The sequence below is a fragment of the Apodemus sylvaticus genome, chromosome 7, assembly GCF_947179515.1.
Source record: "Apodemus sylvaticus chromosome 7, mApoSyl1.1, whole genome shotgun sequence".
Classification (NCBI taxonomy): domain Eukaryota; kingdom Metazoa; phylum Chordata; class Mammalia; order Rodentia; family Muridae; genus Apodemus; species Apodemus sylvaticus.
The window spans coordinates 7,079,743-7,107,082 of NC_067478.1; the positions used below are offsets into that span (position 1 = coordinate 7,079,743).

Sequence of the window (27,340 nt, forward strand, 5' to 3'; positions counted from 1 at the left end):
TAGGGTTAATGCAGGAAACGGAGCGGGGATGGGGAGAGAGAGGTATGCCTGAAGGCTTACGACTGTAAAACAGTGTATTTCTTATACTCTGTGTTCATTCGAAGTATACATGCCAGGAATGTTTCATTCATTCAGTGTTTGTGTCAATAGAATATATATTACATAATGTATATGTTTAAAGATTAAAGTAAGTGTGCGTGCGTGCGTGTGTGTGTGTGTGTGTGTGTGTGTGTGTATCTGCGTATACATGCCTGTATATATGTGGAAGCCTGAAGGGAAGCCGGCATTGAGTGTCTTCCTCTGTCTACCTATTCTTTTGAGGCAGAATCTCTCCCTAAACCGATCATATTCTGTAGGCTAGGCTGGAAGACAGAAAGCCACAACCATCTTCCTGTCTCCCCTCCCCCAGAGCTGTGATCAAAGGCAAGCGCACAACACCTGCCTTGTTACGTGGGTGCTGAGATCCAAACTGAACACTTCATGCTTGTGCAGTAGTGGCTCTTTGCCTCGGAGTCATCTCTCCAGCCCCATATAATATATAATTTAAAGTATGTTTAAAATATATAAAGGTAAGGTGGAGATAGTGGATATATTTGACTTGATTTATAATAGTTACAAACAATAAAAAGACATTGGATACGTAAACAAGCAAAAATTTTAGAACAATTCCGTAAAGAACTCCATAAATTTTGCTGTTTGTGTGTTCTACATGTAATGACTTTTTTGGTAAAGAGATGCAAGGCATAGTTTAAGATTTGCGAGTATCTGTCTGCTTTTTAAATGGAACTTGACAGTAAGTACTTTAAAATATCCAGAAACCTTCTCACATTGAAATTGGAGTTCTAAAGTTTCTTAGACACCTTCCAGAGGTGAACATTTCCTTATGTAATCAGTGGATCCCTGTAGCATATTAACAAGTTTAAACTGGGATATTAGTGTTTTCAGAAAAGATTCAATCAGATTAGTGACTCCAGTCTTTAGGAAGACCAACCCATGCATACCCAAACACACAGAGATCTCTTCTTTCTTGTGGTATTTTTATGGGAAAAAAATGTTATTTTTATAGCTATGTAAAAAGTTAGCTTAAAATATGGCAGTTATAAAATAAATTGATATGTCAACTGAAAATACATTTAATTCTGAGTGCTCTTGTGTGTGTGTGTGTGTGTGTGTGTGTGTGTACACATGTATGTATGTGTGTGTGTGTGCCCATGAATACACATATATGTGGAGTCACTGGGTGTTTCTCATCTGCTGTTATTGTCTTCCACCTTAATTTTGGAGGCAGGGCATATCAGTGCACCACACCCAGAGCTCTTTATTAGCTAGACTGGCTTAATGGCATGTCTGTGGGGGGATTGTCTTAATTAAGTTAATTGAAGTGCGGAGCCCCGGTCGATTGTGGGTGGGCCTTCACCTGGGCAGGGGTTGTTTGTCGCTGCCATATAAATGTGGGAAAGGACTAGCCAAGTTCAAGCAAACCAGCACGTGAGCAGCATGCATCCATCTCTCTCAGCTCTTGGCCGTGATTGTAATGTGACAATTTGACCTCCCTTCCTGGATTTCCCCACAATCCCCACAATCATACACTGGAGCTTGGAATTGTAAGGTTGAATGAACTCCTTTCTCCCCAAGTTGCATTTTGCAGTGGTATTGTATCACAGCCACAGAAATGGAACAGCCTATCTCAGAAGAGTAAGGTTTGTGGTTCCTGAGAGATGACATCTAAAACTGGCCTCTCTCTTTCCTACACAGGGCAGAGATACGCACATGTGCACACTCAGGCATCCCCACACCCAAGAGCATGTGCACACATACTGGTGTGTTCTGCATCCGACTGTCGCCGTCAGGATGCTTTATTGTAAAATAGGTGACAGGGACTTGTACTCACCAAGTGACAGATTGGCGTCTTTTCACAATCTGAACCTGCCCAGTAGCCAAACTATGGAAGAAACATGGTTAGCATGGTAACAAAGCCTCAGGCCCTTCTAATTGGTAATCACTTATAAAAGTAGCTACTGGCTTACCATTTAATAAGCTAATCTATATAAATTAAGTCATATAATTAATAGTTGTGTCCATATTGTTCTTGCCTGCTGGTGCTTTGTCTCCAATGCTGCTCTGGTCTGCTGTCTTATCATGGCATACTTGCTACTGCTTAAATAACTCAATAGATCTGCCCTGCATGGTTTTATGCCAACTGGACATATGCTAGAGTGTTCCAGAAAGAAAGATCTTAATTGAGAATAACCCTCTACCAGATTGTGTAGAGACAAGTCTGTGCGGTGATACTCTTGACTAACGATTGCTTTGGCGGGCCCATTTTGGGCAGGTTGTCCTGGAGGGAATAAGAAAGCAGTCTGAGCAAGCCACGGGGAGCAAGCCAGTACGTAGCACCCCTCCATGCCTCTGCTTTAGCTCCTGACTCGAGTTCCTTCCATAATTTCCCTTCATTATGGATGATAAACTGAAATGAACTGTTCGTTTCATGCTTTTGGTCACAGTGTTTATGATAGCAATAGTAACCAAATGAAAACAATATCTAGGTATCCCATTTTTATAAACTTGGGTATGATTTTCAGCCTTCTGATTAACATCTATATTTTTACTAGAAGTCATTAATACAAGGAAAATATACTTAGCTTCTATTATTTTACATGTTATACATATAACGCTTCAGGTTTATGTTCTCAACCCCCTTCTTCCTTTCTTTCATAAGATCTTAGTTTTCTCAAGTTGACCTGTAATTTACTATATAGTTCAGGGTGGCCTTCAATTCGCAGTCCCCCTTCTTCAACTTCGCCAGTGCAGAAACAGCAAACAGGAGCCTGTGCGCCTTTTTTCGTTTTCATGGGATGACCTTCTTCCTGTTCATTGGGTTGACTTCGTTTGTGGCGTCTGTCCTATGCTGTGTTCTATGTAATGGCTGAACAATACAATCAAGGAAAGCAGTTCTTGAACTTAAGTAACTATCAATGTTAGCGCACAGGCAATTGTGTTGGCCTGCCCTGGGGACCTAGCAGCTGCTTAGGTCATAACCCGCGGCCATTGTTGCCAGGTATGTGTGGCAATAAAAGGGCCCCCAGCAATTCCAAATCTCTGCTTCTGATCTCATGTTTCTCTCTGTTCCAGTGTTTTCTCTTTCTATTCCCTGAACACCCCTTCTCTGCCCTCGACATGCCATACCCCCCACAACCACCCCTCTGTTCTCACGGAGCTCTCTCTCTCTCTCTCTCTCTCTCTCTCTCTCTCTGTCTCTCTCTCTGTGTCTCTCTGTCTCTGTCTCTCTCTCTCTCTGTGTCTCTCTGTCTCTGTGTCTATCTCTGCGTCTCTCTGTCTCTCTCTCTGTCTCTGTGTCTCTCTATCTCTGTGTCTCTGTCTCTGTCTCTGTCTCTCTCTCTCTCTCTCTCTCTCTCTCTCTCTGCCTCTCCCCTTGCCCCATCTAGCTCCTCACTTCTCTTCTCTCTTCTCTCCCAATAAACCACTTTCACACCAGATCCCTTGCATGGCTTAGTTTCTCAGGAGGACACTTTGGCCCGGCCCATCAAGGATACACCCTGCTCACATTATATTTCACAGCAAGTAACTCTACTGAGAAAAAGATGTGAACTATACCTGGAGCACACCGCAGACCTAACACTGGTCAGGGAGTTAGGAAGAAAGGATGAAAGTTTGGCGCTGATAGGCTTGCAGCAGAGTCTAGAATACTCTGAGAAACTTGTAGGAGTCAGATTGGGTTAGACATAGAAAAGTTAGTGCGATCAGAGACCAACCAGAAAGAGAAACTAATCTTAGCATCTCCCCTGACTGAAACAGTAGAGATAAGGCAAAACATCCTAAGGACCAGAAGGCTAAGGTATTCTTGGAGTCTTCACTGAGGTGATGTTCCAACCCAGATAAGCAATGTAATATGCGCCACAATGAAGAACTTATTATACTGTGAATAGAGCCTGTGGTGGACAACTAAAGCACAGGTGAGAGAGAGAGAGAGAGAGAGAGAGAGAGAGAGAGAGGAAGGGAGGGAGGGAGAGAGAGAGAAAGAGAGAGAGAGAGAGAGATCAGGATAATTAATCAAGAACAATGCATTTGTCAAGTCAGCAATTAGCTTACATAAATCCCTCCCTTTTCTTATTAACACTAGCTATAAACAGCTGGTCTTACTGGTCTAGGAGGGACATTACCACATCATCAAATATTGCCTGGTTTCCTATGGGCTATAGAAACTGTATACACCATAAATATACATGAGCCATGGGGTTTCCCCTTAAGCATTATGGGATAGGATCTGTGCTTGACTACAAAGGTTCATAGTCACATGTGTTTCTAGAAAGTAAGAAACCAGAGATTTCTGGTTGTGAGAGCAAGGATATTATATCAATAGCATCCCACAGGGCCTTGTGGTGGAAGTTAGAGCCATGCTACAGTCTATTAAATAACTAAGGGTTGATCCCCTGAAAGAGTCTTAAGAGAAAACCTTCTGTTCTTTCTGCAGTTGGGGGGGAAAGGCAGGGCAAGCCATGCCTTTTTGCTTTGCCCAGAACCCTCTCAAGTTACATAAACTAAGTAGGTGTCTAGGGAGTGTTTTGTCATGCAGAATACCCATGGAATGAAAGGAATGCACCAGAGCGGTGTGCAGCACCTGCAGTCACAGGGGAAGGATTAAGGCAAAGAAAAGACCAGAAGAGATGCTGGAGCTGAGCTGACATTACATTAACTTTGCAGTGTATTCTCTCTTTATAAAGTTGTGTGTGTGTGTGTCTGTGTGTCTGTGTGTCTATGTGTCTGTGTGTGTATGGAAGTCAGAGAGAGAGAGGCAGAAAGAGAGAGAACGTGTGTGTGTGTGTGTGTGTGTGTGTGTGTGCGCGCGCGCGTGCGCGCTGCATGCAACTGTATTTGTGTGTATGCCTTCTGGGTACAAGTGCCCTTGGCTGCCTAGTGTTGGAGTTACAGGGAGTTTTGAACTATCCAAAGTGGGTGCTGAGAACTAAACTAAGTTTCTCTGGAAGAGCGGCAAGTACTCTACTGAGCCACCTCTCCAGCCTCTTCTGCCTTTCCTCTTATCTATACCCACAGAATTAGATTATACCACCACCCTGAAGATTTCATCGTGCAGTGTGTATCACTCCCCAACAGCTTCCATTCTCTGAGAGAAGGGCCACTAGGAGCCTGTGTTTATTTAGAATGTTTCCCAGGCACATTGCCCTCTCAGTAAGCCTTTCTACTTTCCCACTGAGGGAAGAATACATTCTTTACCTAAAAGTGCAAATGTTCTGTGTATAATACAGAAATCTATGAAGGTGGCCATATCACAGAGATGATTGAGCCACAGCATTGGTTTATGCTATTAGGAGTTAGTTGAATATACACAGAACCTGTGCTTTCTGGCATAGTTCCCTTCTTTGGGGTGTTGCAAAGCAGTGTTATCCAATATGCTTCTCAAAATTTAATACCAAAAATCTGATGGATTGGGGGAAAACTCATGTTCTCTTCTATTTGAATACATGTATGTATGTATGTATGTATGTTTGTATGTATATGTGTTTGTGTTTATGTATATGACTACAAGTACATGTGTCACAACATGCATGCATGTGGAGGTCAGAGAACAACTTCTGGTGTTGGTCTCATCTTTCCACCTTGTCTGATACAGGATCTCTCCACCAAGGCCTTAGGTAGACCAGCTGGCCCTTACATTCTCGGAGATTCTCCCAGCTCCGCCTCCCCATCTTATCTCCCCTATCCAGGCATGTTTGCCAAACAGCCACTTGCTTCCCCATTTGGTATTTATGTGGGTTCTGGGGCTCCAAGCTCAGGTTGTCAGCTTTGTGCAGCCAGCCCTTACCCACTGAGTCATCTCCCCTGATTCTTTTTTGCTCCATCCTCAAGTGCTGATTGGCATAGCCCTCCTGTTAAGAGGACGCTAATATTGATGGATGCATCACCTACCATTCCTACCTCTTAAGTACCTAGATAGCTGACTACATTTCTTTATTATATGTAAGTACAGTGTAGCTGTCTTCAGACACCTCAGAAGAGAGCATCAGATCTCATTTCTGATGGTTGTGAGCTACCATGTGGTTGCTGGGATTTGAACTCAGGACCTTCAGAAGAGCAGTCAGTGCTCTTAACCACTGAGCCATCTCACCAGCCCCACTACATTTCTAAATACCTAGTTTTGAAAGAAAAAATAAAGTCATCATTTAGTCTGTAATGAAAGGTTGCATGCTAAAGCAAACATTTTCCCTGGAAATGATCCCATGTGCTGGGTGCCCTGTAAAGTGGGTGAGGTTTTATATTAAGCACTGCTTAACCTACAGATGACTCCATTTATGCAATTCAAGAGCCGATGTCTTCCTTAACTTGCCATATCTGTGAGACTGCAGTAACCTTGTATGTTCCATCCATGTCCGTGTGCGGAAACGGACTGCATGGTAACCCTAAACTTCCCTGAAGAATTAATCTCTTTAGAAGTGAATTTTAATAATTAGGTGTATATGATTACTGGGGAATTTGGGTCCTTTAAGGAATAAATGGTTCTTTAGCATTTTGGGCTGGCCAGAGGACAGACTTATCTAGCCATGCTCATTGTATGTAGTGATCAAGGAAATCAAGGAAAGAGAAACAGCTAAATGGACTTGAATGAAAATATAAGCAACACTACTTAAAAGTGGTATGAACTTGGGCAAGCAACCAATGTATCAGATTTCAGATTTTTTTCCCTTGTCTTTAAAAATCTCAGCCCTGTGAGTGAGGGCGGAGATTGCTGCTCCTGGGCAGAGTGCTTGCCAAGCAAACACTTAGTTCTGGCTTCCTCCCCAGCCTCTCACAACCGGGTGTGGCCCTCCATACCTGTAATTCTAGCCCTCAGGAGGTGGAGGTCAAAGGATCAGAAATTCAAGCTCACCCTCGGTTACATAGCAAGTTTAAGGGCAGCGTGGACCACAGGAGACCCTTTCTCAAAACAAAACAGTGATCAGATCAACTTACTGCGCATGTGTGAAAATGTGAAACAAAATATCTAATGCAACCTGTCACAGGGCAGGTGCAAAGTGAGTGGAGGTGAGGGCAGGCAACAGGGTAGAGTCAGGGAGGGGTGGGTTAGGGTGAGGTGGGGGTGGGGTGGGGGTGGGGTGGGGCAGTGGAGATGTCTATCAGTAGGTATTTCTGCTCTGAAATAGTTGCCTGACATGGGACTAGAGGTATGGCTCAGTGGACAAAGTTCTTGCCACCCAAATATGAAGTGAATTTACAGCTCTAAAACCCTCATTAAAGCTGGTTTTGGCAGCAAGCAACTATCATCCCATTGCTCCATAGAGAGCTATTGGGGGTGGGAGATCAGAGAAAAGAGGTAAGGAGTGGTCTTGTGAATCTTGTCAATTTCAGGACCTTCCTGGGCCTTGTAAGTTTTGTTTACTTCCAGAGTCTTATAGACCCTCTTTCTAGGAAGGGATATTTCAGTTATGAGAAAATGGTCATGCGACACTTGGCACTTGGGAAGCATAGACATTTCAGAGCAAAATCTATTTGATAAGCAGGGAAGCAGGGCATAGACTTCACAGACTCATTCAGCAACTGGAACAGGGACATAGAGGAGACCATAGGGAAGGCAAGGTGACAGCTGAGATGAGGGTCTGCTACTGAGGTCTTGGCATGGACTCTGCAGACAGACTTGTGTTGACTGGATTCTGATTTTGTAATTTCACTTGCATCAGTCTCATGGAAGTGACTGCAGGTCCCACCCACTGACTCATTGTCCTCCTCTGTAAAATGAAGATATTTATCTAACTTCTAGATCACCATGGGTTCATGAGAATAAACATAGGTGGCAAATAATGGGACATATTAAGAGGCCCATGAATTCCTGAGTGGCATTTAAAGTCTCCAAAATCTAAAAGAACACCACTGGAATCAATACTACAGAAGTGGGCTCTGACAGAATGGCCTTGGTTCCATTCACACTCAGCTGTGCATGAACGATGGGGAAGCTGCCAGGCAGTGGAGACCAAGGAATGTCAACGGGTAGTCAGCCGGCCGCCATGACTTTCACGGCCAGTGGCCAGGAAAGGGGCAGGTGGAGAAGAGGGTAGGTGTGGGTTAGGGAACTAGAGCAGTACATGCTGGTGAAAGTTAGTTATGAGGCAAAGGCTTCTGGGAATGTGACATGGAAAGTGGCTGAGCCTGGAGAGCAGATGGAGAAGATGTTAGGTACATCTGATACACAGGTACATAGGTAGATAGATGAAGTGAGTCCTCAGTGGCTCTGAGTTTTACAAAGAAGTACGTACCATTGTTTGGGAGTGCTTGGTTGGTGGGGACCTCCACAGGCAAGGAGTTGGGAGATGCTGGTGACATCGCCTGCCAAGCATAAATATATGAGATGCTTTCATGCAGAACCGTAACTGCACAAGTATCAAGGCATGACTTAGAGTGAGCGCAATGTCAACCGGCTACACATCCTGCTGAGAGTTTTAGCACACGCTGTCCATTTTACCTTTATAGCTGCTGTACAGAGTAGAGTTCAGTAGTCATATTGTATAGATCAAGAAACAAGACTGAGGGGGTCAAGAAATTTATCTCAGATCAGCTGGGGCTGAGAGGCAAATCTGTATTGTTTGATTCTAAAAGTCTATTGCCTTTCTACATCCATTGATCAAGTCTAAAAGGGTGTTGAACATAGTAAAGTGTCATGAACTTGGATGAGGGAAAAACTACAACAACAACAACAACAACAACTAAGCAACCCAAAGACAAATATCGCCTGGCTGTGATCCCCAGTGCTGCTCACAGAGAGACTTGTGTTCTCACTGCCACCAGTTAAGATGCCAGCTCCTCCTGGTGTAATCATTGGCTTTAATTGCCAACTTGGCACAATCTAGACTCACCTGGGAAGAGAGTGTCAGTGAGGGGTTGTCTTTATTAGGTTAGCCTAAAGGCAAGTCTTTACAGGATTATCTTAATTAAACACATGGATGTGAGAAGACCCCAGCCCACTGTGGGCGGCGCCATTCCCTAATCAAAGAGCCCTCAACTCTATGGGTGGAGAAAGCAAGCTGCGCATGAGCAAGCAAAGAAGTGAGGAAGCATGTACTCGTCTCTCTCTCTCTCTCTCTCTCTCTCTCTCTCTCTCTCTCTCTCTCTCTCTCTCTCTCTCTCTCTCTCTCTCTCTCTCCTATGGTGTGACGTGACCGCCTGTCTGAAGGCCCAGCCTTGACTTCCCTACAATGATGGACGGTGACCTAGACTTGAAAGCTGAAATAAACCCCTTTCTCCTTCAGATTGCTTTTTGTCAGGGTAGTTGATTATAGTCACAGGAATGAAACTTGAACACCTGTTACACAACCCAATTTCATAGCCTAAGGTACCATTTTGGAGTTATTAACGCGGAAGAATGATCAATCTTGTGATGTCACTCCATTTGTAAAAAAATGAAAATATCAGATGAGCTAGAGGGAGTGGAATAGGGTCTGAGGGAGATTTCCTCAAAGTACATTATATTCCATGAAAACAGGTTTAATGTAACCTTCACTTTTTAAAAAAAGTGGAGAGATGGTTCAGTGGTTAAGCATTATTAAGGCTTGCAGCCACCTTTACTCCAGGGTTTTCCTCGCCCTCTTCTGGCCTCTACAGATAGTGCACACACACTTAAAAAATCTTTTTAAAAATAACAAAATTGAATGAAAAATAAGCAGAAAATATCCACTTTGGGTTGACAATGGCTGTTTCAGGTTCACGCCTGCTTCTGATTAAAGAACTGGTGGAAACACTGAATAGTTAATAATTGATGATGTTCACCAGTTTTCTCTCTGCTCCGAATCCTAACTCGGCCAAACTTTTAACCGTCCACTCTCACTGTAGGTGAGGGAAGAGTGTGACCTAGATAGTTCCTGTATTTCCTACTCTTTCTTCTTAAAAATCATCTGTGAAGGAATGTCAGAGCAGCAGAATCCCTGTTGTAAGCTGTCATTGCGTTGGCTGAATGATTAATAACTGTGAATGAAAACTGAAAAAAAAAAGAGAGAGAGAGAGAAAATCATTTAGGCCTAGAGAGATAGCTCAGATGATAAAGCGCTTGCTTGTAAGGATGAGGACCCGAACTTATTCCCCCAAACCCACATAGAAGCAGCTGGGCCTTACACACACTTACATTCCCAAGGCTGGGGAACAGAGGTGGAGACACGCATCCAGGGGCGGAGCGGGTGGGGGGCAGGGGTCTTTGGCCACCAGACTCCTGAGAGGCCTTGTCACATACAAAAAGATGGGTGGAACATGAGAAATGACCGCAAGTTGACCTATGACCTTGGGTTCAGACACTCATGCATACACGCGTGCCTGTGCAAACACGAACCCCCACAACAAAAGTTCATTGTTTCTCAACAAGGACTGTTCTTGAAACAAAAGAACAGGTTTTCCGTTTAAAACATGGGGCAGCAAATGCTTTCTAGATGAGCTGTGGTTGGTGACTTATTTGCCCCTCTGGGCTTTGATCTTCCTCAGACAGAACGCAGCTCCCTGCTCTTCAGCACATAACCATCTGCTCCACCACAGGGGCCTGATCTTGATGCAATGCAGGCCAGAAGCTAGCTCAGCTAGAACCTCTCTCCCGAAGACTGACAGTTTGGTGATTCTTTATTCCTTTATCGAATTTTCTGAATTTTCTTTGGTCATTTGATCTCTTTCTCCCATAGAGTCAGTGTAGACGCCTTCTCAAGGCCCAGGAGTGGTGCAAATAGTGGGACTCACACCACGGTCAGTCTGATGTGCCATCAATGAGTGTGATGTCGGGGTCCTGCTACTGAGCAGCTCATTGTTGTATGTCCTGTGGACACCCTTCCTATCTGTAGGTGTCTACCCTCATCCTGAGTCCTAGGGCTGGAACTGGGAAGTGTTCTGGAGTTGGTTCATCTTTGGAGCAGTGGTCCTCAAGAGGACAACAACAGCACAAGACATCCCTTCCCACCCCCAGGGCCTTGTGAGAGACGTAAATTCTACAGTTTTATGCCCTATCTACTGAAGGAGGAATTTACTCACAGGGCCAGTCTGCCCATCCGTGCCAGCTTGTCCTCTATGACGTTTGGAGAGGCATCAAAGTTTGAGGATCAGTTTGTTGTTATTTAAAGTAAGTCAAGTTTGAAGTTCAGAATTATAGCTCTGTAATGGTACGTGCCTAATTTTAGTGTGGCAGAAATGATACTTTGATAAGTATCATACTTGCCTGGAAAGGAAATGTGCTTGTATTTGTTTCTCTTATGCTAAGATATATAAAATCATCTCTGAACTAGAGAGATGGGTTAGGGTAAAGGTGCTTGCTGTCAGGCTGAAAGACTCTGGTCCCTCGGGGTGGAAAGAGAGAGCTGATTCCCTCACAGTGCCCTCTGACCTCTGCATGCAAGCCATAGTGCACACATGCAAGCACACTACACACACACACACACGCGCACACACACATACACACTCATGCACACTTGCACTCACACAAACACACATGCACACACCTTCAGTAAACATAATATATTTATATAATATTTATACGTACTGTATTTATTATATAATTATATATTATATTTATCGGATATTTTATTTAAAATAATTTATATAAATAAAATTATATATAAATATATTGTAAGCAATAAATTAAAAAATTAATAGTATTTCTGATCGTTGAAATACCACCTCTTTTCAAATACTTCCTTCTCCAAAATCTTTGCTTCAGTTTCCACTTCTAGATGTGATGTGTTTCTTATAGGGAGTATTTAAGAGAGGAATCCTGTCCACCAAGTTCCCTGAGGTCTCTTTCCTTCCCCCAAAGTCAGCAGCCCCATAGGGGCTGTATTTATTATACATAGATGTATTTATTATATTAGTGTGCTATTGTTGCCATAGTGAGATACTACACTAGATGGTTGGACAAAAATATATTTGTTTTCAGTTCTGTGTGCTGAAACTATGTTGTGTGCACACCTGTATCTAGCATAGCATGGCATCTCTGTGGTTTGTAGATAGCTGGGGAGTTCCCTGAATCTTCTCATGCCTTTCCTCTGTGCCTGACTCGGGTCATACGGTACCAAGGTCTACTCACATGGCTTCTTTCCTCTGTGCCTGACTCGGGTCATACCGTACCAAGGTCTACTCACATGGCTTCTTTTCTACCTTAGTAATCTCTTTGAAAAGCCCTGTCTTCTGCTACTGTAGCCTTCTGAGAGTCTGGGCATGAAGACGCCAATGGATTCATTTGGAAGCAAGATACTTACTTTCACCCATCACAATTATGCATGCCCTTGGCCATACATGGGTGGCTCGAGGTAGTTAATTATTCAAAATATGAATGTTAACAACTTTAACATTTTGTTATTTATTTTACATGTATGTAAATCTGCATAAATTAATTTGCACTACGTGAATGTAGTACCCTAAGGAAGCACTAAGAACTCCCCCCCCCCCTGCAGCTGAGTATATAGGCCAGTATGAGACAGTTTGTGGCTTCTGGAACTAAATTCAGGTCCTCTGTAAGAACAGAAAGTGCTCTGAGCCACTTAGCCTAGACTCCATCTCCCCAAATATAAATTTTTGTGGACACGTGTATGAAAGTGTGTATGAAATGTGGCTGGGGTAGTTTATCATGGGCTGATCCCTATCGCATTCCAATCGGGTCACTCCACCTACAAACACATTCCATTAGCGCCCTAAATGCCAAAAAGAAAATGAATGAGCCACCCAAGAAGTAGGGGGGAAATCGCATTTGCTAAATGGATAGTGTTTCATCCATTAAATGAATGTGATACCTTCTCTGCGTCTGGTATCCATACAGAAGGCATGTGAAAAATGACTTAGCTGAGAGTTAATTGACAGCGGAGACTCTATCTTTAGTCTCTGCCTCTATTTTTTTTTTTGAATTAATATACACAGTGGGTGATGTGGTGAAGGACTCAAAAATAAATTCTCTGTAGAAATATCCCACCAATTTGATGTCTTAATAATGTATGAAGAGCAAACCCGTAATAGCGGCTATTTTCTCTTCAACTTCAGCAAATAAAAGAAGCCTTGAGTTTAAATGAGGCTTGTGTGTGAAACAATGGACTATGTCAACAAATATGGTTTGATGTAGATGCCATGTAAGACAAAGAATAAAAGTACTGGCTATTCCTTTTACAAATTAAATGTAAACCATGTGTTGAGAAGCTGGTGTAAAAGAAGTTTAATCACCAACAAAGGGATTTTATTTTGCATTATAGATAAGTGTGTCTCTGTGTGGTTCTGATCATGTGAGTGCAGGCACCCAAAGAGGCCAGAGGTGTAGGCTCTCTGGGGAGCTAGAGGAACAGGCAGTTTACCCAGCATAGCGACTGCAAACGGAGGTTGGATTATCTGCAAGAGCAGCATATACTCTTCACTACTGCACTGTTGTCTCAAGGTTTTACTGCTATGAACAGACACCATGACCAAGGCAACTCTTATGAGGATTTATAATTGGGGCTGGTTTACAGGCTCAGAGATTCAGTCCATTATCATCAAGGCAGGAGTATGGCTGTGTTCAGGCAGGCATGGTACAGGAGGAGCTGAGAGTTCTACATTTGGTTCTGAAGGCAAACAGGATTTAAGACTGGCTTCCAGGCAGCTAGGACAAGGGTCTTAAAGCCCACACCCACAGTGACACACTTACTTCAACAAGGCCACACCTCCTAATAGTGCTGCTCTCTGGGACAAGCATTTACAAACTATCCCAACCGTCTCTCCAGCCTTGCTAGATACCATTTTAAAGAGGACTCTGAACATCAGGAAAGTAGTGTTTGAACCCTGGCTGGACTGGGTACGTCGCGACCTTATTGAGTAGTTGGTGATCATGTACATAGAATTTGGAGTGGTGCATGCTGGTTTCAAAGCCTGTCCTGACAGGGCTGTTGTTATAGGACCATCCATGCCTGCTGGGGAAACCCCATATGGAAAGGCTTACAGTATAAGTTCTCTTACTGTATTTATTTCCACCAAGCATTTCAGCCCCTGCAGGAGTCGGCAGTGGAGAGAGTACTTTATCTCGTCTTGCTGTAGAAAATGAAGGGATGGCAAAAGGAACTGGATATATCTGGAGCCCTTGGAGCCAGAAAGCTCATGGGAACCTCTCAGCTGCCCATTTCCAGGCATTATTTAGTGACACAGTCACATTTTCTAAGGTCAGGTTTTGTCTTCCACTCACCGGTGACAGAGCTGAAGAAAATCTTTACAAAGACTTAAATCTTGATCTAAACCTTAAATAGAGGAGGCAAGGTTATATATGTTCACAGTTAGCCTTGAGCTTAAAGAATATAAAAATATATAAAATTTTTATTTGATGGTGTGTATGTGTGTGTGTGTGTGTGTGTAAAGTGGGCCTTTCAACATCATAGAAATCGAGGGATTAGCTTACAGGTAGAGTGCTGGCCCCAGGCACAAGACAGCCTTCTACTCTGTCCTCAATGTAGTCAAAAAAGGAGGAATTAAAACTAGCCTCGAATTTATTACTTATAACTGTTGTTGACTCTGTGGATTGTGGAGATCCCATGCCTGTTACGCAGAAAGCGCCTGCTTGTCATCATAAGCAATCAGGTGTGAACTGTGACCAGCCGCCGTTAAATACCATCTCTGTTGTTTCAAAGCAAACCTTGTGACATAATTGGTATCTCTGGACCCAGGAATGAAGTTCTGGCAACTCTGATGAGTTCGTGTGTGTGTGTGTGTGTGTGTGTGTGTGTGTGTGTGTGTTTGTGTGTGTGTCTGTGTGTGTCTGTGTGTGTGTGTGTGTGCTTATGTGTATGAACACACGTGTATGGACATGAACACATGTGTATGAACAAGCACGTGTGTATGACTTGGCAAACACTCACATTCTGATGTTTCTGGCTTCTGTTGCACTGGAGAGATGAGCTTGGATGGATGGGTGGTGGACTAGAACAATGGTTTGCTTTTTTTTTTAGAGAAAGCAAGAAAATTAGAGAGAGATAGAGACACAGATAGACACAGAGAGAAACAAAGACATACATGCACACATACAGAGAGACAGAGACAGAGAGAGATTTACAGTTATATCACTTTTGAAAAATTATTCCCACTATTTTATTTACTTAACAAAATAATTACTGTTTAATTATTTTTCTGCTTTCTGCGGGAATGCACCCACTATTTTTTTTCTTACTATAATACTGTATTTTTCATATATAGCACTGACTGAGTGAGATAGGCATCTGAGTTGTTTCAGCACAGTAGGAGAGCATAATCTAAGAACGCTGCCATTGGATGTGATTCAGTGTGAGAAAATTTTAACTTTGAAGGTACTTATAGAAAAAGAATATTGCAAGACTAGTTTTAGAAACCAATGAAGTGGGGCAAGATGGACGGCACAGGGGCTAAGAGCTCGGGCTGCTCTTGCACAGGACCCACTCTGTGGCTCACAGCTACCTGTGCCAGGGGATCTGATGCCCTCTTCTGACCCCACCTGAAACATGCACACATGTGGATGCATATATGCAGGCAAAACATTTATAAATTAAAAATAAAGATGCAAAATTAAAGGGAGATGGATAATCAGATGGCATTTTAAAAAACTTCCTTAAATACAGTTAAGAAATTTTATCCGAAGGATTTTGTACCTGTTGTGCATTAGTTTCATGTTTTGAACTCTGTCTCAGTCTCTTCCTCCTCCTCCTCCTTTTCCTCCTTCTCCTCTCCCTCCCTCTTCCTCTCTCCTTCTTTTAGTCTCTTGAATACTGTGTTAGTGTTGCTTTTCAACTGAATGACCAGTTTTGCCTCTCCCTTCTCCCCTCTTTCTTTCCTCTTTTTTCTCATACATATATTTTTTCCATTAAATAATTTATTTATTTATTCGCATCATATCCTGATTGCAACGCCCCTGCCAGTCCCCTTTCACATGGTCCCTCCCCCATCCACCCTCCCTTTTACCTCTGAGAAACTTGGGGGACCAGCCCACCCTGGCACCTTTAGTCACTGCAGGCCTAGGTGTATCCTCTCTCATGGAGAGCAGGCAAGACAACCCAGTCAGGAGATCAAGATCTATAGGCAGGCGACAGAGTCAAAGTAAGCCCCACTCCAGTGGTTGGGGGATCTGCATGAAGACCCAGCTGCTCGTGTATTACATATCTGCAGGAGAGGTGGTCCAGATCCATCCCTTGTATGTTCTTTGATTCTTGGTTCAGTCTCTGGGAGCTCCCAAGGGTCCAGGTTAGTTGATTCTGTTGGTCTTCTTGTAGGGTCCCGATCCTCTCTGGGTGCTTTAATCCTTTCCCCAGCTCTTCCACAAGACTTCCTGAGCTCTGTCAAAGGTTTGTCTGTGGGCCTCTGCATCTGTTTCAGTCAGCTTCCAGGTGTAGCCTCTCAGAGGACAGTTATACTAGGTTCTTGTCTGTGAATCCAGGCTGACAGATACAAACATAGCTTGAGGTTCCAAGGGAGCTAGAGGAGAGAGGCAGTCCAGCAATGTGTCCATATGGGTCTTCTGAGGACAGCTCACCCTCCCCCCCAACACACACACAATTGGCAGGGGTTGTTACTGCATTCATTTATGTCCATCACACACAGGGCACTTGTGTATCCAGGCCAGCAGTGACAAATACAGCTGTCAACAGTGTCTTCATGTGTTGCATCATTGTGACAAGGCTTTGACCAATAAAGAGGCATCAAGGTCCCACAGTGTTTCCCTGTGAATCCACTACCCATGCAGATGCAGTGGGAGTTGTCTCCTCTATTTACACACAGATCTCCATGGAGACAAGATTCATCAAAGTTGAGTTTACGGTGGTCTCCAAGGAATCCAGGTGCACAGTCACAGAAGTCGGTCCCAAGGGCATCCTGACACATGGTACCACATAGACACGGCTGGGATCCACATCCATCAATTTCCAACTCACAGTTCACACTGGACTACCCTTGAGGACAGACACACAAACTTTTCTTTTTTAAAGCACCCATTTTTCTGAGTAGCCCATACCTAGTGAGCATCCATCTGGCTACCTGATGTGACATGTGGAACTTTCTTTTCTGAGGATAGTACTGAAGTATGATAGTATATTTCACTGGCCATTTTCTGTGGGGGTCTCTGCAAACACCATGGCTGGCAGAGTAATAATCCAAATGAGGCATGAAGGAAATCTGGCTCGACAGGACTCAGTAGCTGGGGTTGGTTCACACTTCTGAAGTCTGACATGGGCAGTTTATTTTAGGCATATTTAAATATGGTACAATTTGTCAACTCTTCCTGGTATAACACAATGAGGCAGAATTACACACAAAACTTTTCTCAGAGTACATGAAGCTTCTGCCATGAAGGTGAGTTCTAAAGATGTGTGTTACCTTAAGGGCCCAGGGGAGGATCTGCTGTGGCCGGTGTCATACAGAGATAGTAGAGGTCATCTTGTCTGTGTGCAATGTCCAGCCATGGTTGTAGGAGTTTGGGGAGCAGGAGTGGAGATGGGGGTTAGCCACACAGACAGTTTAATGGCCACGTAAATTATTGAGTATCTTTGATCCTGCTAGTGAGAGCTTGGTATGGCCAGGTCCAACAGATAGCACGAAGATCACCTAGTTATTAGCCACTGCCAGGGAGCATGGGTTATAGAGCTCTCGCTTCCTTTGAAGGAGATAACACTTCATGTTCAGCATTCCCGCTTCGCCCAGTGCTCTATGTGAACATAAGGACCTTTGTGCTCCCCCAAATTTTCCCCAGACAGAAAACTTGATATGAACAGGATATGCATGTGGATTGATGCCTGCAATCCTAGTGCTAGGGAAACTGAGTGCTAGTGTTTAGTTCCGAACTAGCCTGGAAATATATTGGAGGGAAAAGAATGTGATCACAATATATTATATGAAAAAAAATGTTTTGAAGAGAGTAAAAGGAAAATGAAGGCTGTGTGTGTAGCAATGGTAGAATGGAGGCCCAGCATGCACAGGATAGCCTCGGACTTCTGACATAGCTAAGGATGTCTCAGGAAGGCCTCCGATTTCTTATGTAGCTAAGGGTGTCTTGAGCTTGTGATTCCCATGCCAACACTTGGCATAACAGATATGCACCACCACCTCTAGTTGATGCAGCTCTGGGGATTGAACCCAGGGCTTTGGGCCTGCCAGCTAAAGATTCTGTGGAGTTTCACTCTCACCCCTACTGGCCGCATGTATCTCCTAGTGACCGACCGATCGTGAGGACTGACATGTTCAGGGATTGGTCCTCTGAGGGAGGTGTTGGAGAGAATGGTGTGAGGACTAGCTAGTGTAGAGGCAGCTACTCTGCCTCTCATACTGCTCCCAGCGCTGCAGGCAAACCCATCAGCTCTCAGCATGGCCCTGCAAGGAAGGCAGTGCTCCTCTTAGCAATCATCCCCTGCTCATGGGAATCAATTTGCTATTTTATTCATTAAGTTTATCTGTTTTCTTATTCTGTGTATACAAGTGTTTTTGCCTACATGCATTTCTGTGCACCACATGTGCCCCTGGTGCTGGTTGAATTCAGAGAGGATGTAGGATCCTCTAGGACTATAATAATAATAATAATAATAATAATAATAATAATAATTTATAGCAGCAGCAACAACAACAGCAATAATAATAATAATAATTATTATTATTTTGCAATGAAGTCTCATGTATTACAGGTTGACTTTGAATTCCCCATGTAGCCAAGGATGACCTTGAACTTTCAATTCTCCTGCCCCCACCACTTGCCTGCTGTGACTGCAGAAGTGTAACAACATATCTGGTTAATGGGTTGCTGGGGACAGAATCCAGAGCATTGCTAAGGCCAGGCACACACTCTCTCAACTGAGCTAAACCCCCAGTCTGTAACTTCTTGGTTTTACAGCAAGAGATCTGGCTGTGAGGAGCTGGGCTAAAGATGCTTAAGGTGACAGCAGAGGGCTGAGGGTAGCAACATGCCTTACTGTGGAGGTCCACAGGTGGCTCTGCATGTTGCTTCTCTCCATGGATATCTGTGCCAGCCTGATGGGCAAACGCCTGTAGGCCCAGCCCAGTGCTCACCCACAGAAGCAGTCTCAGGTTATCGAGAATAGCTGATACAAGGGTACCCTGGTGCGAGAATGGAGCTCCCAGACGCCCCTGTGCTAAGTAGTGTGTGCCCCAATGTTCATGAAGGTCATGTGCACGTCTTCACTGGGTTTCAATAACATAGAGCTTTGTTCTCTCTCTCTCTCTCTCCCTCTCCCCCCCCCCCCACAGGTATGGAAAAATCGTATCCACAAAGGCAATTCTTGACAAGAATACGAATCAATGCAAAGGTAGGTGTGAACTCCCCCCACCCCGAGCTCTCCTCTGTGTCCTTCGGTCAATGGCGCCTCCAGCGGCCCAGGGACCATGGCATGCTAGGCAGGGAAGACCCGTGTGAGTTTGTCAGTGCTTTGATGGGTTGTATTTCTGGTAACGTTGCTCATTAATTTTCTTCATTAACAAACAAAATGAAAATCACAGATCAGGACAAGTATCAAATTGTTTCAACAGAAAACTAAATTACCTTCTAACAACTTTGGGTTGGTCTAATTCAAATGCTATTATCAATGATATAAATTGATTTCCTATATAAAGATGAGGTGCACTGGGGGGAATGGTCCCAAGCAAATCATGCTTTAATTCCTCTGTTCTTCAGAGCTCTGGCAAAACTTGTTGACAGGAATGAATTTAATGATGGGCCAATTGGATCTATGCTTTAGCTATAAATATCTCACAGGATTTCAAGGTATTATTAAGTTAGGCTTTTTCTCTCCATGCTGGAAATATTCCAGAATCATTTGACAATGTCTGTGACTTGCATTTCTTCATGTCTGGAATCCCACACGATGTTTAAAGGTTACATTAAATTATTTGCATAATCTATACGGTCACTGCTACATGACTTGGTTCTGACTGGGAAATTAGAATGCTTCTTGTCACATATATTATTCTTTGCCCTTAATCTAGTATTCATTGTAATACTGAAATCAAGCACTGTGGGCGAGCCAAACAGAGTATGTGCCAGGGTTGGCAAAGGACATTCATGTCCTCGTAAATGTACCCCGACCTTCTGGGTAACGGGGTCAGATTCATTTCAGTGGCTTTTCAAAGAAATGTGTTGCTTATCTCTGACCAGCTCAGGACTACATCAGGAACAAGACAGAGAACACCAGTGTGTAAGTTCTGTCTCTAAATACTTCAGCTTCTGGTTGTCTGCAGTCACAGCACCTGGGAGGCAGAGTTGGGGGATCCTCCGAGCATGCTGGCTAGCTAGGCTAGCTAGACCTGTGAGGTCTGGGTTTACATAGATTCTGCATCAGTAAATAACCAAGGGAGGTGTTTTTATATGCACTCATACGTATATACACAGAAAGGCAGATCCTGATGTCCCGGGGAGGATCACTGTACTAGCTTCACCATGAGCGTGGCAGATCCCAGAAGGAGCCACAGAATACTGTGGAGGAGAACGTTTCTTTCTTGGGAATGAAAATTATAAAAGTAGGAAAGGACGGGAGGGCCACATGCTCAGGGAGATTTTCCAACTTATAATTCTGTATACCCTTGCAGTTATTATGTAAAATTATACCAGGGAATGTTCCTGTAGTCAGTGGGAAGAGAAGCAGAGTTTGGGGGATTTTAAAAATTCTATCTGTTGGGTCTTAGTGATTGAGAGCACTTGTGAGAACCTGAATTCAGTAGCCAGAACCAATATGGTTTCTCACAACTATAATCTAGTTTCATAGTATCTGATGCCCTGGCTTCCATGAGCATTGGACACAAATGGTGCATGTGTCACACACACACACACACACACACACACACACACACACACACACACACACACACACACACACAAATACATGCAGGCAAAATACTCAAGCACATTAAATAAAAACGTTTAAGTAAAACAAAAGTAAAATCCTATCCTGTATACAACATGGGCCTCTTATTAGCAGTTGTTAGTGGCAATCATACTTTGATTTCTGTGTATTTCAGAAAAGATGTTTTAGAAAAAAATGAGCAGAGATGAATTACTTATTGAGAAGTAGAGAATATGTGTCCATCTGTCTATCTATTTACCTATCTATCTACTATCTATCCACCCACCTATCATACATATATCTATCCCTACACACACATGTTATCAACCTATAATTCTAGGGGAGGAAATGAGGAAGGTGTCACCCTGGTTCCTAACACCCTAGTAGGATGGGGGTGACTGTGAGAGGTTTCAGAAGTTTTTTTTTTTTCCAGTAGATACAAATAGCACAAACAATTGGATCTGACGAAAATCTCTGATAATTGCTTATGATGGCTATGCAAAGTGCAGGAGAAGAAGGGACTCAATGTGAGCTGGCCAAGGTGCAAGAACTCGATCAGTCAATCACAGAGAGGAATGAAGAAAGGGTATTAGAGTCCTTCAAAATAGAAAGAAAAAGAAAAAGAACCTCATTTAGAAAGTTGTGTGGAGAAATAATGAGATTAATAATACCAAAGACCCAGGGTGGAGAAGGGGGTTCTTGTAAGATCTGACCATAAAAGAATCTAAGTTGTAGACTCTCAGTGTGGGTGATATGAAGGCTTTACTTGCTGGCCCTGTGGGAGGAGAAGTGTTGTGGAAAAGCTAAAGCAAGCAGGCAGGCAGGCAGCAGGCAGGCAGCAGGCAGCAGGCAGCAGGCAGCAGGCAGCAGGCAGCAGGCAGCAGGCAGCAGGCAGCAGGCAGCAGGCAGCAGGCAGCAGGCAGCAGGCAGCAGGCAGCAGGCAGCAGGCAGGCAGGCAGCAGGCAGCAGGCAGCAGGCAGCAGGCAGGCAGGCAGCAGGCAGCAGGCAGCAGGCAGGCAGGCAGCTGGCAGCAGGCAGCAGGCAGGCAGGCAGCAGGCAGGCAGCAGGCAGGCAGCAGGCAGCAGGCAGGCACACAGCAGGCAGACAGGCAGCAGGCAACAGGCAGCAGGCAGCAGGCAGCAGGCAGCAGGCGGCAGGCGGCAGGCGGCAGGCAGCAGGCAGGCAGCAGGCAGCAGACAGCAGGCAGACAGGCAGCAGGCAGACAGGCAGCAGGCAGGCAGCAGGCAGGCAGCAGGCAGCAGGCAGCAGGCAGCAGGCAGCAGGCAGCAGGCAGCAGGCAGCAGGCAGGCAGGCAGCAGGCAGGCAGCAGGCAGCAGGCAGCAGGCAGCAGGCAGCAGGCAGCAGGCAGCAGGCAGCAGGCAGCAGGCAGCAGGCAGCAGGCAGGCAGGCAGGCAGCAGGCAGGCAGCAGGCAGCAGGCAGCAGGCAGCAGGCAGCAGGCAGCAGGCAGGCAGGCAGGCAGGCAGGCAGCAGGCAGGCAAGCAGACCTCTATCTTGAAATGCTGAGGAGATGGCTCAGTGATTAGGAGCACTTGATATTCTTGCAGAGGATCTAGCACCAAATCATTGGGCTGTGCACCAACCACACCTTGTAACTCGAACTCCAGGGGATCTGATGCCCTCTTCTGTCCTCTGTGGACAGTTGCACACATATGTATGCATGCACATATACATAAACATAAATAATAATTAATCGTCATATGAGTTATTATAATCATATAATAAAAATAATAATATCAATTAAGAGATATCACTCTTAATTGAGAATAATATCACTGTAAGAGAAATAGTGTCCACAGAACAAGTTAGGCAGCCGCAAGGAACAGGTCAGCAATTTGCAGCGATAGTTTATGTGCACTTGACTAGCAGATGTAGCATGCATATCATCCAGGCTGGTTAGTGTGAATGTGCCCATCCATCCCTCTTAGTGATGTCTTCAATTAGCAAAGCCTTCTACAAAGTCCTTGTGGGGATAAAGCAGTGAAGGGTATGATTTTGATACTATTATGACACGCAAAAAATTTTCTTAAATACTTTGTCCAAACCCATCTTCAAAAGTATGATCATACATGCCACACAAGGCCATACATTCTTCCTCTGTGTTCACAGAAATACAGATAATATGGAACTTCTGGTTTCTGAGGCATATAAGACTGTTATGTAGTTATTAAAATGGGAATCATGAGGGTTGCAGTGTCAAAACCCTAGAAAATATTTATGGTATGGGGATAAATCAATATAAAAATTGAAATGAACGTATTATATATGGAGAGGTGTCAACACTTGGGAGCTGTGGCTATGACTACAGTGGAGTCTTACCTCTCAGATGTAGTTGCTTCTCAGCCAGCCAGCCGTGTGGCTTATGCTCAGTCACACAGCCTCACTGAATCCTGTGTATGAAGAACTAATGATGACAGGAAGGGCTCATGCACACTGCATTGTAATGATACATACAGGTGATACATACAGAAAGAGCCTGACAGTACTTCATATGACAGGACATGCATACATACACACACACAGAGGCACATATACACCTATGCATAAACATGAATAAAAATAAATCTTAAGATTTCAAACTTAAGAGGACCGTAGAGAAATAGCATCCACAGAACAAGTTAGGCAGTCACAGAGGACAGGAAAATGGCCACAATATACATGTGCTCTCAATTAAACACACACACAATAAACACTTCACACAAAATTCTAGTGACTTATTTATTGTGTCAGTGCTATGGACATATATGTGTGTGCATCTGTGTGTATGTGTGTACATGTGCATGGCTGTGCGCATACTTGTGGGATGTCAGATGTTTTCCTTGTTTTCTCTTGATCTTATTTTTAATACAGAACTCTTACCAAATCTGTAGCTCACTGGCTTATCTAGACCAGCTGGCCAGCAAGCTATAGGGACACTCCTGTCTCTGCCTCTTGAGAGGCATGTTAACATTTACGTGGTTTCTGGGGACCAGAACTCAGATCTCGTTTGTATAGCAATTGCTTTACGCACTGACCATCCCTCCTGCCTATGAGGCTGCAATATTTTTGTTTGTAGCAATGCATGTGTGTGTGTGTGTGTGTGTGTGTGTGCACGCACATGCATGTGTATGCTTACATGTATGAGAACACATGTATCTGCAAGTGCATATGAACCTATGTGCGCTTGTTTAAAGAGGTCCAAAGCTGATGTCAGGAATCTGCCTTAATTGTATCTATTTTATTCACTGAGGTGAGGTCTCTCAGTTAAACACACACACACAACTAGATAGTTAGGTTTCTCTGTGGAATCTGTTGTCTCTTTGTTCTTAGTGCTGGAATTTACAGATGGGTCACCACTCCTACCTGTGGGTCCTGAAGATTCAAAGTCAGGTCCTTATGCTTGGACAGCAAGTTCATTGCCCAAGAAGTCCAGGCCGACATTAGAAAGGAAAATAGTGTTAGTACAGGACCACAGCTATTTGTCATTTTAATATTTCTTTGAATCTATGAATCTATTTTGTGATATTTTCAAGAAAAATAAACACAGTGCCCAGAACAAATTAGATGGTTTCAATAGTGTTTTTCCTTTCCTTTTATATATGTGTGTGATCGCTTCTCAGCCTTTTGGCTAAGATCAAGTGTGTGTGTGTGCGTATATATATATATATGTGTGTGGGCAACATATCTGTTCACTCTGTGCATGCAGTACCTAAAAATGCCAGAAGAGGCCATCAGGTCTTCTGGGACTAGTGTTAAAGAGGTTTGTGGATTTCCAATATATGAGGAGAATGGACCCTGTATATTCTTAACCACTGAGCCATCATCCCAGCCCAGAGCTAGTTTGAATTTTGTCTCTATGTTGGTTGCTCTATAAAACCTCAGAAACCATGGCCATTCGTGATCTTGTTTTGTCAACTAATCTCAGGTGTAATTGAGTTTGACAAACACAATTTGCAGTTTATTGTTTTAAACAGTAAGCAGAAGTCAAGTCTTCCATGGCCACTTCCTTAGGAAAAAGATGAAAGTCTGGGAGGTATCTGGGTTTTGTTTGTAAATTACAAAAATCATGGAGGCTGTCATTAGAGGACACACATTGGATTTAATCTTCACATTGCAAACTCCCCTCTAGTTGGAGGCCAGGCAACCAAAACAGGCCTGCCAGAAGACAAGGATTTATTTATGTTTGTCTTCTTCTTCTTCTTTTTTTTTTTTTAAAGATGTCAGTTTCCCACAAAAAGACTACACGGGCTGAATGTCTTTAAACTTTGAAAGGCATGAGAAAAATATGCACGCTAGTCTCCTTCAAGATACAGACGGAAAGCATTGCCTGGCCTCCCTGTATCAAGTCCCAGGCTCTGGTTCTGCCTTAACTTCTAGAAGACAGGTTTGTATTCGTTTTAGGTCCCACCTGCACCCTGCTGGGGCGGATAGTAGCCCGGCCGAGCACTCTTTGAGTACTTCCTGATTCGGAGCTGATTCTTGTGTGGCATCTGAAAGAGTTTCTTCTGTGCATAATACAGCAAAATAAAAACAGTCACGCCCGGCCCCGAACGACCAGAAATCGCTGAAGAAAGCAAGCCGCAGCTCAGACGCGGCTTTAATCACAAACAGACCACAGTTCATTCAGACAATCATACACCAGAGCAGAGACATATTGTTCACGTTCTGAAATCGGTCCTGCTCTCATTTATGGTGGTTTTTTTTCTTCTCCATATTAAAATGCATTTTTTTTTTTAACATTTTAAAATATCTTGTTCTTCCCTGTGAGTTTTTCTCCCGGGCCCAGTATACTTTGCTAGTTTAAACGTTTCCAAGAAGAATTCAGTGAATAAACCTGCTCAGCACAAGGTCTGAGTCTTAAAGGAGTTTCACGGTCTGTGCCTCTCCTTCCTTTCAAAGGCCGGCTTTGCTTCCTTCCGCCCTTGCTCCCGCAGACACTGTGTTTAGAACCTTGGGAATGAGTCATGGATCTTCTGGAAAAGTCTCCAGGCCTCATCACCATATGCGCAACAGTGCTCAGAGTGCGCCCAGCACAGCAGCCTGCTGCTCAGAGTGGAAAATACTTCACCCTCACAGCCTATAATGACTGGGCTGTATTTGTAGAAGCTCTGGCTACTTTGATGTTCTATTGGATCCTTAAGAAACATTTGAAGGTCTGAAGCAATGGCCAAGCCTTTAAGACCCGTGGCTGCTCTTGCAGACAACCAAAGTTTGGGAGACAGCACCTACGCATGGCTCACAACTGTCTGTAACCCCAGTTCTGGGGGATCCAGTATCCTCTTTCGGCCTTCACAGACACTGCATACGTGTAGTGCAAGCATGTATCTACAGGCTAAGCACCCACACACATAATTTTATTTGAAAAAAAATCAAAGTTGAGGAGGGTATTCAAAAGTGGTGTAATAATCCATGAGAGATGTCGTTTATTCCTCACAAGTGGCATCAGAGAACTTACCTTCTGCTGAGGCTATTCCTACTACACTCTTTAGGTGAGAACAGAGAGTCAGCTAAACTGTTCTGGAGAATGGGCTGTGACTTTAACTATGGGACTGGATCCATAAAAAGTTCATGGTCATGTTAATATGCATTCCTATATGCATGTTTTTTTGTATGTTGTATGGGGTGTATCTGTGTAGATATTTGCTCACTTATGCATATGCACATGGAGGCTAGAGGTAGCTCTTGGTTATCTTCTCCATGTTGTTTCATCCTATCATCTTTTGAGGCAGGCATTCTCAGTAACTTGGACCTTACCTTCCACTAGATCAGCAGGCCAACACGCCCCAGGGACCCTTCTGTCTCTGTCTCCTGGTGCTGGGATTATAGGCACGACCTATCACACCTGTATTCATCTACGTAGGCTGCTAGGGATCCAAACTCAGATCTTCATGCCTGTGTAGGAAATATTTTATCTACTGAGCTATCTTCCCACCATATGTTTACATATTTATTTTATTTTTGAGACAGGCTTCTCAGCCCCAGCTGGCCCAGAGTACAAAGATCTGCCTGCCTCTGCCTCCCAGACACTGGGATTCAATGATGTGCACCTACACCCAGTTTCCCATGCTTGTGAGCTTTAAAACTCTTTCTAGTAAGTGGCTATAAAGCTGTAGATTTAAGTAAGTTTAGAATCGGTCAATTTACTTTTCATGTCTGTCATCGTTGCTGAGGAGTCTTGTTGATATAGAACATGCAGGAGGGTCAGAATCTCCTGAAAGGTCCCCTGAGCCTGAAGGGAGGAGGTGGCTTAGCCTGTCATGGTAGGTCAGCCACGGCAGAGGGTGAATTAGCCTCGGCATCTGTGGGGGCCCCAGTACTACGACACTCACGGAGAAGGGGTGTTCCTTTGTGTATGTGGGACTATTCAATCCAGCTAGGCTAGCATGGCTACCCTGAGTTCCTTCACACAGAAACAGCTCAGGCAGAGGACGGGCGGTGTCTGGCAGCATGCTGTGGAGAGCTTTTCTCAAGTGCCTTTTATTTTCTGAAATCAACCCATGCAAAAATAAATGTTCTGTGAAATTCATGAATCTGAGGAATT

General features: G+C 44.0%; 1 protein-coding gene across 7 annotated transcripts in view; it reads left to right on the forward strand.

Moving 5' to 3' along the window:
• Rbms3 (RNA binding motif single stranded interacting protein 3) overlaps nt 1–27,340 on the forward strand; it is a 664,175-nt gene that overhangs the window by 173,100 nt on the left and 463,735 nt on the right. For all 7 annotated transcript variants that reach the window (XM_052187038.1, XM_052187040.1, XM_052187041.1 and 4 more), the window contains exon 3: nt 19,213–19,271. In XM_052187038.1, coding sequence (XP_052042998.1) covers nt 19,213–19,271 — 59 coding nt within the window. The remainder of the gene's footprint in view (nt 1–19,212; nt 19,272–27,340) is intronic.